The sequence below is a fragment of the Clarias gariepinus genome, chromosome 9 (genome assembly GCF_024256425.1).
Source record: "Clarias gariepinus isolate MV-2021 ecotype Netherlands chromosome 9, CGAR_prim_01v2, whole genome shotgun sequence".
Taxonomy (NCBI): domain Eukaryota; kingdom Metazoa; phylum Chordata; class Actinopteri; order Siluriformes; family Clariidae; genus Clarias; species Clarias gariepinus.
Genome location: NC_071108.1, coordinates 5,442,507 through 5,458,107, shown reverse-complemented (window position 1 = coordinate 5,458,107; position 15,601 = coordinate 5,442,507). Strand labels below are relative to the sequence as shown.

Here is a 15,601-nt window from a genome sequence, read left to right as displayed (position 1 = left end):
TTGATCAATCAACTCTGACAAACAAATCTGTTTTAAAAGGGCCTCATAAAATAAACATTAATCCAATACATCTTACATCAGGATATGATTTTTATCCTAGCCACTTAACCGCATGATTAGAAACATTTCATCACGCCTGTGATCTCCGGTTGCATGCTTTACCAAAGATGGTGCAGAATCCAAAAGTGCATGATATAATATTTTAAAATAAACTGAAATATTTTAACATTTTAAAACATTTCTTTTAAACATTTGAACATTTCTTTTAAAGAAGAAATAAGCAAATATTCAGTACTGATGATGTTGCACAATTCCTAGGTTTCTATTTTTATTTAATCAGTTGTGTGATATTGACCACGTTTATTTCCTTGCACAAAATAATCGGATGTTCCTTATCTTTTCTATTAAAGCACTGAATTTGATGTAACATGAATTATGGGGATTTATACCAGCTTGCGCAGTCTGTGCCAACTCAAGTGGACACTCATTGTCAATGAAGCAAATAGGAGACGTTTAAAATGCTAAAAGAAAATGATGCGCTTTACTTTTTCACTCAAGTTATTGCTGATAATATCGCTTAAAGAAATTCTGTAGAGAAGTTTAATTAAAAAAAAGCAGAACAGAAGCAATTTAACTCAGTTGTTGTTCTTGTAAGACACGAAGGTCAGTTGTTCTGGAACAGTTCTTGCAAGAACATTTGCAAAACCCAACAAGCACCATGATGAAACATGTCTCTCATGAAGACCTTTCCAGGAAAGTGAGACCAAAACCTACCTCTTCTGCAGAGGAGAAGCTCATTTAGAACTTTACTGATCCAAATAAAGAAGGACAAAAGACCTGATAATCACAGTGGAAATAACATACCATATTTAAGCTTCCGTCCAACCCTACCATCCATCCATCTAGGACCTTCTGTAGTCCAACTAGGGACTGTGGAGCCCAATGGTGACCTTAGTATTCATTGTCCAGCCCTACACCTTTGCAGAATTGTATACCCATGTTTAATTTTCTAACCTGAAACCTACAGATCATTGATGAATTTCCAGAGCGATGGCCAGCAATCGGTTTTGTCTCACCTGGAAAGAGATCAGGATGAAGGTAATGACGAGTTGCGACGTCGGGCTGATGAACCTCGGCGGCGTCACTGATTTTTTTCCCTGTTCGAAGATGCGGTAGATGCGGTTGGTTTTGGTCAGCATGGCCGAGTAGGTGATGCACATCCCAAGGCCGAGCAGCAGCCTGCGGAAGGCGCACACCACCGTGTTGGGCTCGGCGATCAGCAGGAACGTAATGAGGTAGATCAGGAAGATGCCCGTCAGCAGCACGTAGCTCAGCTCACGTCCTGACGCCCGCACGATGGGCGTGTCGTTGAAGCGCACGAAGACGGCGACTACAGACAGAGTGGCCGCGATGCCCAGGATGGCCAGGAACATGGGCACAACAGCCCAGGGCGAGTGCCAGTCCAGCTTGATGATGGGTGTGGGCACGCAGGCGGTGTGGTTCGCCAGGGGCCGCATGTCGAACGGACATATTTCGCACGCCAACTCGCCCACCTGGTACTGGTAGCCATCACAGAGCTCGCAGTGCCAGCAGCACGGTACACCTTTCACCATCTTCTTCCTCTCGCCTGGCCGACACGGGAAGCTACACACAGACAGAGGGATGTAGTTCTCACCTCCGGCCCACTGCGGCTCCTCCACCTGAGGCATAATATATATGTAATCATTTTATATTAGTCATTTTTCTTTGTTAAAGTACAGAATAACTTAAATTCTAAAAGGTTCAAGTGGTACCATAATACAATAAATGGGGTATAAAAAGATAGGTGAGTGCAGCTATAAGGTAAAAAAAGCAATCATCAGAGTTGATAACATTGTAGAACATTTCAGAAACCTGAGTTAGTCCTTTTATCACTTACTTTATAGCAGCTATAAATAGTTATTCCTCATGAACTGGTCTTTTCACTCTCTCCTCTCTTAAAATCCGAAGAAGTGTCCAGGCTGAAGAACTTAATAATAACGTCCTATTTTTTTCTTTAGTAGAAATAAAACACTGGACTAAACAACATGATACCTTAACAAGTGAATCTAGTCAAATTTGGCTAAAATTTCTTAATATAAGAACAACACACCAAATCTAAGATTATTAAGTCTATTTTATTTTCTTTTTTAAAAACGTAACTTCGCGAGATCGCGAGTTCGATTCCTGTAACCATCACCTCTCGCAGCCGGAGGTTTAGAGAGAGCTGATTGGCCGAGCTCTCTCAGAGGGGAGTGATGAGATGTACTTAGTGCTCCTACATTAATCACGGCTCTACAGCCAATTAGGGGCGTCTGTGAGCTCGCGCAAGCGGAAGAAGCGGATAGCGCTGTCCTCCGAGTGTGTTACGCCGCCCCCAACGGTTTGAAACAAAACAAGTTTGAAAAGATGCGATTGGCTGGCGTCACATGGGTCAGAGGAAACACGTGATATTCTTCGGCCCACCCGACAGAGTGGTAGTAGTAGCCTTAATGTGGCGTTGGTTGAGGGTTTGATTCCCTTGAGTCAGTGTTTAGAGTGTTCTCCATGTGCTTGGTGGGTTTCCTCTGGGTACTCTTGTTTCCTCCTACAGTCCAAAGACATGCAGATTAGACTAACCGGTGTTCCCAAATTCCCCATAGTGAGTGTGTGTGTGTGCCCTGTAATGGACTGGCACCCTGTCCAGGGGGTACCCCGCCATGTGCCCAAAGTCTCCTGGGATAGGCTCCATGCCCCCCACCACCCTGTACAGGATAAGCACTATAGAAGATGAATGAATGAATGAATGAATGAACTTTCTTGTTCTATTGGCTAGTTCTTAACATGGATTAGTTGAAAGAAGCAAAAGTTATCTACCAATAAATCAAGTAGTTCACATTTAAAAATATTGTAACTTGTACATTTGGTTTGTTGAAATCTTTATATCTATGTGATTAGATTCAGGATATTTTCACTTGATTCCCTTTTTGCAGTGTGTTATAGGATATCATTGATATCGATATCGTGTATATCACTGATTATTTTCCTAAATCCGCACAACTATACCTATAATAATTACATATAATTCCTTACATAAGTGTGCAACATCTTGTAACAATTCATTAAAAACAAACCAGGTCACATGACCCGGGGCTCCTGTAATTCTATACTGAATAGTGGTCATTATAAACTGTCAAACCCCTCTCCATCATGTGTAATAGTGTGCGCGAATAAAGCTTTTACAATCATACGATCACATATTAACATGATTGATACTGTTTGCCTTTCTCTCTGATCTGAATATTGTTCATGTATAAAATACAATTCATTATGTTATGTTTTCCTGTCACTAGTGCTTGTAATTAAAGATTTTTTTTTGCATGCTTTGCTACTTTACACAGTGTGTGTATGCGTGATGCATTGTGGTGCACTGACCTCCTGATCAGACCAGCACAATTACAGTTAAAAGAATAAAGAAATACGGTAAAATGCACACTGTAAGACTGTAAGACGATCAGTTCGGGCTTGAACAGGATTGCACTCGAATGTTTCTACATTTAATAAACCGCCTGGTTATTTCAGAAGGGTCACGTTATCTGCATTAAGTCTGCATTAAGCAAAGAAAACAACTAAGGAGATTTGAAGTAACCGGAACAGGTTTAGGAACCTTATCCATTAACCCAAGACATTATCAAATACTGGAGGGACAGTGATGAACCGTCAACTTCATGGGACCAAAGAAATTAATGAAAATCCATTTTTAAACACTTGGTGAAGCTCTCACTCATCGTCTATACAATCCCAGGAGACTTTCTGTAGGGCACCAGGCAGGATACACCCTGGATGAGGTGACAATCCAACGCAAGGCACACACACAATACAGGAAATTTGGGAATGCCAATTAGTCTAATCTGGACGGCGGGAGAAACCCCCCCCCCAAACATGAAGAGAACATGCAAACTCCACACAAACAGACCCTGAGGTGGGAATCAAACCCAGACCCTGGAGGTGCAAAGCGACAGTGAGGTTCTGGGTTCGATTCCCGGCCAGGCTCTGTGTGCCTGAAGTTTGCATCCCGTGCTTGATGGGTTTCCTCCGGGTACTCTGGTTTCCTCCCACAGTCCAAAGATATGCAGGTTCGGCTAATTGGCGTTCTTAAATTGCCCGTAGTGTGTGAATAAGTGTGAGTGTATGCGTACTGGGTGCTGTATGTGTGTGTGCCCTGCGATGGATTGGCACCCTGTGCACGGTGTACCCTGCCTCGTGCCCTAAGCCTCCTGGGATAGACTCCAGGTTCCCGTGACCCTGAATACAGGCTAAAGCGGTATAGAAGATGAGTGAGAGTGAGTGTGAGTGAGAAAGTGGACCCACGTTGATCCGGAGGTGGTTGGTCCACTGGCCGATGACTTTGTATCCTGGGCTGCTTGTGTTGCTGAACTGATACTGGAAGATGTCGTAGCGTCCGGGAGCGTCGCCGTTCTCATTGAACAGGACACCGGTTCCAGCACTTCCTGCACACAACACAGCGAAAATATACCATTCATATTTACTGTAATGTGCTTTACACCAAATAAACTGTTAAAGTGTCTTTCCCTAGGAAACAACAACCCCAGAGGGGAAAAAGATGTTGGCTTGATACTGAACAACTACATAAAGTGTCATTTTGGGTAAAAACAAGAATATGAAATAGAAAACCATCCTGCTTAACATTAGGTTATCTCATATTGTCTCATATAGGGATTTTTTTGCCGCAGAGCTTGACATTTCATAACAATAAGCTTGTATTTGCAGAGTTGTGTTATTTTCACTCTGCTGTTTGACATTTTATAATAAGCAGCGAATAACTCCTGGTTATCAAGTCAACATTTTCATTTAAAGGTAAGCTGATGATAAAATATGAAAACAAATCAGCAAATGTAATAGAAGGGAGAGGGCATTTCCCCCGCCAGGCCTTTTTACGCCTGGCCGTGAAAGCTCATTCCACAAAGATGATTTCAAACATGATGTTAAAACTGAATAGAGTGGAACATGTGAAGAATTGAACCAAAACAGTTTAACAGACAAGATTCTGCCACGAAAAATGTAGCAACATGCCGACTGATAGGGATTAATTTGTCCAGGCAGCCTATTTTAACCAAGCTATCCTGTACCAGATGTGGTATGGCGGTTTAGTGGGTGGTACGGTCACCTCTCACCTCTCACCTCCAGTGAGTTAGGGGTTTAAATCTTGCTTCTTGTCTGGATTTCCAAATTGCCCATAGTGTATGATTGGGTGTGTTTGTGCCCTGCGATGGTTTGGCACTCCAACAGGGTGTACCCCGACTTGTGCCCTAAGTACTAGTGATGCGTCGTTTATAAACGATTTGTTCATTTTGAACGAATCTTTAACGTAACTCAGAAAAACAGCAGTCTCGGAGAGTGTTTAGTTGGTTTCCCACTGGGCGCGCATGCACAAAGCATCGCAAAAACTCTGTACAGTAGGTTATGTACAGGAAACAGAATTGAGTACTGTAGGTACTTTTGAGTTTTTTTGACGCTATGCGATGCAATAGATTCAAACTATTTTTTTTTTTTTATTCAAACTAGATTCAGAATAGAACAAACGACTCAGATTAGAAGATATGAGAGGTGAGCTACTCATTCTGTTTATTATAATTTGTTCTTAGCTGCATTGGAATATTTTCATTAATGGAACTATAGCCAAAATTTATGGATGTAGATGTGTTGGGGGTCTATTAAAAATGTATCATTTTATTTTATTAAAAGAACTAAATGAACTAAATGATTCAAATAAGAATCCTTCTGTTTGATGAACAAGATTCAAAGAACCAAGTCACTAAAATGATTTAAACTTCCCATCACTACTAAGTTCCATGGGATAGACTCCAGACCCCCCACGTGACCCTACACAGGATAAGCGGTATAGAAAATAGAATGATAGTAAAAAAAACATGATCTGCCAGTCTGAATTGTAATGCCAAAGCAAACTCTATACATGATGTGATTGATATGTTGATATTAAGCGTACAAGAGGTGCTCAAGTCAAACCAGGACTTTTTGATTTTGCAGAATAACAGAACACAGTTATGAGAGTAACAAATGCACTAATGCACTGATCTCAGAGTTTCACTAGTGCCTGGATACCATCAAGGTTTATGTCTGAAATCCTGGCCTATCAGGAACTCCTTAATGGCCCAAACATGTGGAAATGTCTTGGAGCAAGGTCAAAATTGTAAGGTGGATGTGGCAATAACTCCTAGACAAATTCCTGTAATGTGCAAGTGGTATTCGTGAATGATTGTGAACAAGTTATCTGTCAATTATCAAAGATCAGACGTTCCACCTGCTGAATTTTCACGGGAACAGTGGGTCCTAAGTCACTTCAGGCAGAATTGTCTTTTACGGATGTACAGCATTATTTAAAACGTTTGCACCATTTAAATGTTTTATTACGGCAAACAAATCAAATTGTCAATCGGTTTTATTCAGCAGAACGTTTGTTCATCACAAATCCCAGTTTCACTTGAACGCACATTATACATTATCAGTATACAACATGAATATAAGTTGCACTTGAGCGGTGATCCATTATAGGAAAATAATTAAGAACAGGATGGAGTGATTTTAAGTTTCAAGTTTCGATTTTATAATAAACTTTTATTATCTTTTTTTTCTTGTTCTGATAAACAACTTACTGTCTGTTAGCACTCATCAGCTTTAGTAGCTGCAAACATTTATTCTCTCGCCATTTTCTAGTTAATTAACATATGACAAGAAACAATTGCACCTTGTCATGTTACCGCGAAACCGCAAAACTGTCCATCTTGCGTCAGAAGTTAATCAACACCTTCAGAACAAACAGAATTTTATAGAATTGAATTTTTTCACATGAGTCATCCGTTGGTGCAGCACTTTCCAAAAGTGCACAAACATTACTTTTTGTCTTAACTTGACCTTTAAGAAAAAGACATCCAGAACAATATAATTAACCGCCTTAACTTTCCCCGGAAACACGAGCTCAGACTCATCCAATCCCAGCGGCCTTTGACCAGCGGTACAGTATGTGTGTGAGGGAGTTCCCTCTTCTTCATTCCTCTCCAATCTCACAGAGCTTTCAGTGCTCTCTCGGTTCTTCCTCCAAGATCCATTCATGCACACTTTAACCTGATAAACGTTGCAGAAAGAAGAAAAAAGAACAGAAAGAAAAAAATGCAGGGAAGGAACCCAGCAGCGTTGTAAATTTTAGCCGAATTTTTCAGCTCGTTCATTTCGATTATCCTTTGATAATCTGTAGATAATCTGTAACATCTTTCTTCTCTCTCTTTTTTTTTTTTAGCCTCATTTGATGTCTCTGGACAAAAATAGTACCTCCTTGTGTGGGTTTTTCCCCCCTCTTCTGAAACATTGCACACTCCTCGTTCGGATGCTTCAGGCTTTCAGTCACAAAAGAGACAGAGACCGAGCGGTCTGTCTCCTAGGGTGGAAAAACCTTAATGGACAGGTCGTTTAGAAATCCGGGGCCACGTGTGGCTGGAGACATAGCGTTTTATAAATGCTGGGGGGGGTCGTGACGAGTCAGACGGGGAGAAAAGAGGAACAGCAAAGTGAAAAAGTAAAAGAAAGAGAGAGAAAGAGAGAGAGAGATGTAAAGGACTGGTAATGGAGCACAGAGTTACCCTCGATTCAGATGTGTTACTCACACAGACGAAGTGGTACTGCAGGGCAGAGTGCTGGTTATGAAAGCGTGTGCTAGACACACACACACACACACAAAAAAAAAAATCTCGCTGACCTACAGCCGACGCTGGGTTCCAAACTCTGAAATTCATTAATGTTCTTCTGGAAATGTAGAGACAGATGTGTTTGTCGAATCCCGCACTTACACTTGCCTCAGGTTACAATATTAATAACTCAGTCTATATAAATAAAAGAGAGGTTTTGTCTGTACATTAGTCAGAACTCTCTCATTCAACGATATCTTCAACGAAGTTTCATATAGTGGAGGACCCGAAACCAGTCTCAGAAAAATTTCTGTCTGTCTGTATATCTGTATGTCCATCCAGCCGATTTTGTCACAGCATCACGCAAAACTGGCTGGACAGAAATTAATGAAACTTTGCCCAGCCTTTGGTATTTGCCTTAAGGTAAATCTGTGCCATAAATGAAATCAAAATGTTGAGTGGAAGTGACGTCATGAGCAGATCACGCCACAACATCTAGTGTTTTTTTGGACGAATATAGCACTTTTTTCCGAGTGGTGGGCGTGGCTATACGTGTCACTCAACAGAGCCGATCAACGCAGTAGTTTACTGTAAATACACAGAGTACGCAGAGATCACAGGAAATAGCATAACTCATCTACATACTTATCTACCAGACACAAACGAAAGCGCAACACAGCATGGCTTACTCCAAATAAAAGCAAGTATACTATGAAAACTGAACACTTTAAAGATGTATGGACAGATCAATGTATGTTTATTCTTATAGGTTTACAACCTTGTTTGTCTCGTATTTTCTGAACTACTTGTATCACTTCATTTTACACAGACAATCTAAAGACATAAAGTCATCTATTCCTTTCACTATAATCCACGTTATTAACTAATCGTCGGCTCAAAAGTTCAAATCCTGACGGCGATACAGACGTCCATAGGCGGGGATCCAAAGACTCCCTTCCTTAATCCTAAATCCCTCTCTAAACACTGATCAAAGGCACTACTTGGTGTGTGGAACAAGGGATTGTACATCATATATAGCGCGCTAGCTTAATATTTAGCACTATTTGTGATTTAATGACGTTAGCTGATATTCTAAAGTGGAATAAAAGGGAATAAAAACGCAAGTTTCTGAGGAATGTCCGCCACCTACATGGTTTATTCTCCTGAACTTTTGGCTAAATGCTGTAGAACCAGTGAGAATTTAACACCACTTTTACTCCTGTTACTTCACACACTAAGTGTCGGTCACTAGCTCAACGCTAGTTCTGCCAGTCGCGGAAGCAAAACAACCGGGTATAAATAAATTAAATAAATAAATATATATATATATATATATATATATATATATATAACCAGGTTAAAAAAAAATCTTTTGATGATAAACGGGGTTTGAGGACCGGTGGTATAAACGCAATATCACACTCGTGGCCGTGCTGTTGTACTAAAAATCAGCACGGCTGCGATATCTTCAGTACTCGGGCTGTACAGGAGCGCTTGATAAAATTCAATTATTTATCCTCTATACCGATTTTTCTTTGTACAGGTTCACGGGGGGCTGGAGCCCATCCCAGGTGCCAATCCTTCACAGAGCACACACATGCGATTTAATAACACCAATTATCCTAATCTGCATGTCTTTGGACTGTGGGAGGGAACCGGAAAACCCGGAGGAAACCCATCGAGCAGGGCAGAACATGCAAAGATAGGAATCGAACCCATGGAGGTGCGAGGCCACTGTAATAAACACTACGCTACCATGCCACATCATGACGATTAGCAGATCATTTATGGACTATAATTATAAAATTCCATTGACACATCCTCTTCTTTCTGTCTTGATGAAAGATCATTATTGAAAATCCACTAGTAGATGGTGTTATAGTGAACAGTGTGGATGAAATTTTACCTTTTTCTCTAAGAATCCTCTTTCTCAGTTATCTCATGGCTTGCTGACTCGATCCAAGTGTTTTGAAGTCGCATGAGAATGAATACTAGATTAGGCTCAAGAAATACACAGCTTTGCCGATTATCGAGCTCGAGTGCAATATTAATGAAGGAATATAAAAAAAAAAAATGCTTTCAGTGAGCGCATTTTGTGTCAAAACATTTAAAAATAATGAGAGTTTGGTGCATTTTCACAGTTCATTATCTCAACTAAGTGTGTGAAGAGTTTCGAGGCTAGGTACTGGAAAATAAAAACGGCTCGTCGGTGGAAAAACAGAAAATCAGTGTAAATGTTGGAATGAGTGATTACTTTGAAGATCTTTTATTTAGAGTTATTATCTGATTTTCTTTAGTACTCTGAGTAAGTGTGTGTGTGTGTGAGGTCTGGAATCCTTATCCAAACTCACCATTAAAGCTGACAGCGCGGATGTATTTGAGCAGCAAACGACCTTCTACCGGGTCCATCTTGGCACAGAGCCCCATCGCCCCCGGGCACAGGTCCTGGTGCATGTTGTGTAAAGCGTGTGCCATGGCGTAAACGGCGTCGATCACAAACTGCACCTTCCCCTCTTGCTCGTACAGCGAGTCACGGCTGATACGCTCTTTACCTGAGAGAGAGAGAGAGAGAGAGAGGGAATGAAGGGAGAGAGATATCAATTTCAAGCGACAGCCAAAAAGGTGAGACATTAATGAATAAACATCAGCCTCAGTAAGACAAAGAGAGTATTAAAGGCCATTGAAGTCGGCCGTCACTTCCACGCTTGTCAGAGTCTGCGCTCGTAGACAAAACTGTTTCCGCCTTCCTGTCACCGCCTCCGAATTATCGCCCAGCCTCACCGGCGCGGTTGTTTCATTAAGGGCTTTTATGGACGATTTAAAAAGGAAATCGGCCCCAAAATGCAAAGAAATATATCTCGAATGTTTTTAAAATGCATGACTAGAAAGAAAGTTGAAGAACAAAGTAAAGAAAAAGAAAAAAATTATATATCAAAGAACTGCTTTCAGGTAAAAAATATCTTTGAGGATTCTCTATTGTTTACCGGCTCAACATCAACAACAACAACAACAACAACAACATTTGAACAAAGCAAATTCTGCAGAAAAAAAAAGCGCTATGAGAATCTGTGCGGTTCAGTAAGAGTTCTTCAGATGGTTTCTTTCCTTCCGATTAAACCATCTGAAGAACCTTTAATGGACCTTGAAGTTCCTCACAGCGCTTTTTCTTCTCTGTAGAATTTGCTTTGTCTGGATGTTGGTCTTTTATTAAGCTGGTAAGAGATAGAAAATCCTCAATTCTTCTTACCTCCTACTTCTGTAAACTTCTGGCAACCTTTTAAAACCGTTAATACTCAAGTGGCACAGATATACAGAATATATATACACACACACGCAGGATCATCCAAAAAAATGTATACACACTTCAGGAACTAAAAAACTAAATGTATAGCTATACGTTATATACTGTATTTATATATATGATAATATTATTAATATTATATTAATATACTATACATCATACTCTTCTTCTTTTCCTGAAGTGTGTATACATTGTTTTGGCTGGTTAGGGGGTTAAAAAGTATGGAAGTCTTTATACAGTGGTAAATTTTACCCTTTATCAAGGTTTATAATTTTTGCTCAGTTATGGTTTTGGTAGATGGTTAAAATAAACTGGAATTCAATTTATCAATATTTCCTATTTTGTGCTGAAAATATAAGGATACGTCACTCTATACTGCACAATGAGGCCTACTGTATATATGTTTATTTTAAAAAACTGCAAAACAAATAAATATACAAATGCTCTGAGTTTTAAACTACGGAGCTAAATTAAATTTCCTCTTTAACATGAGTGTGTTGTAGTGTGTGTAGAAGTCACACGTCACTCAGATTCATACCAACACAAGAGCTTCAGTAGGATGCGACTAGTTTTCCCAACTAACAAGATATTAATGAATTCCCTATTTCTTGTGTTCATGGAGTTTGCATGTTCCTCACATGATGGGTTTCTGCCAGGTTCTCCGGTTTCCTCCCATAGTCCAAAGACGGACAGATCAGGCTAATTGGTGTTCCCAGATTGCCTGTAGTGTGTGAATGTTTGTGTGTGTGAATGTTGACCAGATGTCCTACCACGATTGTGAAAATGGGAATAAATACAGTGGTCACCATTGGCTTCCAAATAGACAAAATAAACCTAATCTGCATGTTTTTGGACTGTGGGAGGAAACCAGAGTACCCGGAGGAAACCCACCAAGCACGGAGAGAACATGAAAACTCAGACATGCACACAGACTCCGAGGCGGGAACTGAACCCGGACTGTGAAGGTCCAATGTGACAATAGACCTACTCTAGATCTTTACTAAAACTTTTTTTCACATATCTCAGTTAGGAAGCAGAGGTCAGGCAGGATACAACACCCTGGCAGGCTTAAGGGGTTTCCTGAAGAGCTCAACAGTGGCAGCTTGACAATTGTGGGGCTTGAACCCCCAACCTTCTGATTAGTGACCTAGATCCTTAAACCACCTCTTCCACTTTACCTGTCACACAACCCACTTCTGCTCAAAGTGACTCAAGCTTTCCAATATCTACTGATCAAGGTTAATTATCAAGTCAGGGACTAATAAGTCACACTCAATTAAGCAGCTTTAACTTAAACACATTACCTAATACACTCACCAGTCACTTCTTTAGGTACACCTGTTCAACTTCTTGTTAATTAATGTTAATCTAATTGGCCAATCACATGGCAGCAAATCAATGCAATTAGAGCATCTAGACATGGTCATAGCCAATTTAATCCGAGCATCAGTATGGGGAAGAAAGGTCATTTAATTGACTTTGAACATGGCATAATTGCTGGTGCCAGATGGGATGCGAAACTGCTGATCTACTGGGATTTTCACGCCCAGCCTGAAAAAGAGAAAATGTCCAGTAAGCGACAATTTTCTGAGTGAGGTCAGAAGAGAATGGAGAAACTGGTTCGAGCTAATAATAGAAAGGCAACAGTAACTCAAATAACATCTCATTACAACCGAGGTATGCTGAAGAGCATCACTGAACGCACAACACGTCGAACCATGAAGCAGATGATCTACAGATGAAGCAGATGATCTACAGCACCCGGAGACCACGCTGGGTGCCACTCCTGTCAGTTAAGAACAGGAAACCCAGGGTATAATTTGTATGGGCTCACTAAAATTAGACATCAAAAGATTGGAAAAACATTATCTGCTCTGATTGTGACATTCAGATGGTAGGGGCAGAAACTAGTGTAAACCACATGAAAGCATGGATAAATCCTGCCGTGTATTAACGGTTCATGCTGCTGGAGGTGTAATGCTGTGGGAGGGATATTTTCCTCGCACGCTTTGGGTTCCTGGTTTCTTGGACATGACAATGAGTTCACTGGACCCAAACGGACTTCACGGTCACCAGATCTCAATCCAATAGTCACCTTTGGGGTGTGGTGGAACGGGAGATTCACACATCGGATGTGCAGCCAACAAATCTGCAGATTCTACCCAGACCAAGATCTCCAAGGCATGAAGAATTAAGGCAGTTTTAAGGGCAAAAATGGCTCGAACCTAGTATTAGCAAGGTGTTAATGCTCAAAAACATTAGAGGTTTGAAAGGGCAGGTTTTACCTGTGCATTTCTTCTTCTCTGGGTCGAGCTTGATGCCTGGACGTGTCAGCTTGCACTTAAAGTCGTCCTCCCAGAACTCAGCAAACCAGATGTTTCTGCGGTTATTCTCCAAAGAGCGGGACATGAAGTACTGATCAAACCCTGAGCGAAAGGCACAAAAAAACACCAGAGCTGTAAACCCAGGACAAAAATAAACTTCAACTTCAAAGAGTTATGAATAAAATTTACAAAGGCAGTTGGGGGAGAAAAAGGTATAATTTGATACCGGACCAATCAAAACAACTCTACAATATAATCAGTACGTGCAACTTTTCTGGTGTGTGCAGATATTTTGTCGCGTCATGGAAGATGTTTTACATTTTTATGCATTGTCATTACAGTTTAAGTCCAAGTGTACAGCAATATGTCAGTAGTTCTCTGGTTCTCATATGTTATCGTTTCTATGGTAACAACTTATTTGAGCACTTGCATGCCACATGCTCTATCCAGATGTTTATTTAACCTTATGGAAGAAGAAGTCTTTAATGCATATGCTGTTTAAGGTAAGCACTGACAGGTTTTATTTATGATGAATCATATTCCCTGTAAAGAATAATCCCTTAGTATGAATAATAATAAGTTAATTATTATTATATAATCGCTTAAGGACTTTTGAGGCATCTTTACCTTCCACAGAGGCTCTTTTGGGCAGGATGGTGATGGCTCCTTCCGCCACTTCTTCATTGTCCAGGATGGGGGCACTCTTCGATCCCCAGCTGTCTGAGCCCACAAACCGAAAGTGGCCGGTCAGGTTCGCCCGTCTAGCCGCATCCAGTACCTGCCTACACCGAAGAGACAGAGAAATTAAATTACAAATTAATTCAAGCAAAGTATGGTAACGAGACTCCAAGCTATTTCCACATGTTTGGGCCATTAAAGGAGTTCCTGGGAGGCCAGCTTTTTAGACATGATGCAGGCTGTCTGATTATACAACCTGCATTCTGAGAAAATGTACTAACTTGATGGTATCCAAGCATTAGTGAAACACTGGAATAAAGTGCATTAGTGTAGCAGGGGATTATATAGAGAAACAAAGGGACTCCCATAACTGCAATATTCTGCACGATTAAAAGTCCCTGGTTGATTTGAACGCTCCTTTTAAATAATGTCAGATAAGAAAATATAAATGTAAATTGTTACATAAAATTGTCTTATTAATAACTAGAAACTTAATGAAGAATGGTTTTATCGTTAGAGCAAAAAAAATTAGACAAAACTATACTCATTTCTTTTAATTACTTATTGAATTCTTTCATCCTGGGTCCAATACACCTGAATAACTCGGGCTTGGACCTGAAGCCATGGAGCTATTAGAATGAATTAATCACAGAATATTATTTCATATATTAAGCGGGGAAAAAAAATCCACAAGCTTGTGTTTTTGAAACAGGTACTGAGTTTGTACTTTTACACTAAAATGAAACGAGGACGGCTATTACCGAGCGTGTCCAGTGGACCGGCCTGTCCTGCCTCATTAACAAGTGCCATATCGATTCAGCAGTACAACTGACTAAACTGTGATCCACAGAACAACCATAAGAGCTTGTTAACACATCAGGAACTGGCCTTCTGACTTCTTAGTAGAGAAGACAGTGATTCCCTTAAAATCGGCTCCTAATTATATCTGATTTGAATTCTGTTTCAGTAGCAGGGTGAGCGCCGGTTCTCACCATGTCAGCACACAGCGCTTGTTTAGTGGTGCAAGCTTTAATGAGTGTGAAACTTCAGCACACACGTCCGTCCGTGCTGACGAGGTGGAAAGGCTGTCAGCGGCATGTCGCACAGGCTACGGTCTTCATCAGGAAACGCTGGCAGGCACGGGGCCGCGTATGAAAGGGTTCAAAGAGTCGCCGGTTGAAATCAATGCAGCGGGCTCAATATTTACAACACAGCTACGCGGATTTGGAACACTGCAGTACCGCGGGCATCACGTCTTATTACTGCGCTTTATTATTTCAAGAAATGTTCTCACTAATGTTCACACTGTCAGTCCCAGTGAAGGAGGTGTGGCCTCTGTGTCTGTCAATCCCAGTGAAGGAGGTGTGGCCTCTGTGTCTGTCAATCCCAGTGAAGGAGGTGTGGCCTCTGTGTCTGTCAATCCCAGTGAAGGAGGTGTGGCCTCTGTGTCTGTCAATCCCAGTGAAGGAGGTGTGGCCTCTGTGTCTGTCAATCCCAGTGAAGGAGGCGTGGCCTTTGTGTCTATCAATCCCAGTGAAAGAGGTGTGGCCTCTGTGTCTGTCAATCCCAGTGAAAGAGGT

The 15,601-nt window shown here is 41.0% G+C and overlaps 1 protein-coding gene across 1 annotated transcript in view; it reads right to left on the bottom strand.

Moving 5' to 3' along the window:
- Positions 1 to 15,601, bottom strand: part of grm6a (glutamate receptor, metabotropic 6a) — an 83,395-nt gene that overhangs the window by 16,570 nt on the left and 51,224 nt on the right. Inside the window, exons 5-9 of the mRNA XM_053504647.1 lie at positions 13,971 to 14,125; positions 13,305 to 13,445; positions 10,070 to 10,270; positions 4,369 to 4,508; positions 1,077 to 1,700 (exon numbers count right to left, since the gene is read on the bottom strand). Coding sequence (XP_053360622.1) covers positions 1,077 to 1,700; positions 4,369 to 4,508; positions 10,070 to 10,270; positions 13,305 to 13,445; positions 13,971 to 14,125 — 1,261 coding nt within the window. The remainder of the gene's footprint in view (positions 1 to 1,076; positions 1,701 to 4,368; positions 4,509 to 10,069; positions 10,271 to 13,304; positions 13,446 to 13,970; positions 14,126 to 15,601) is intronic.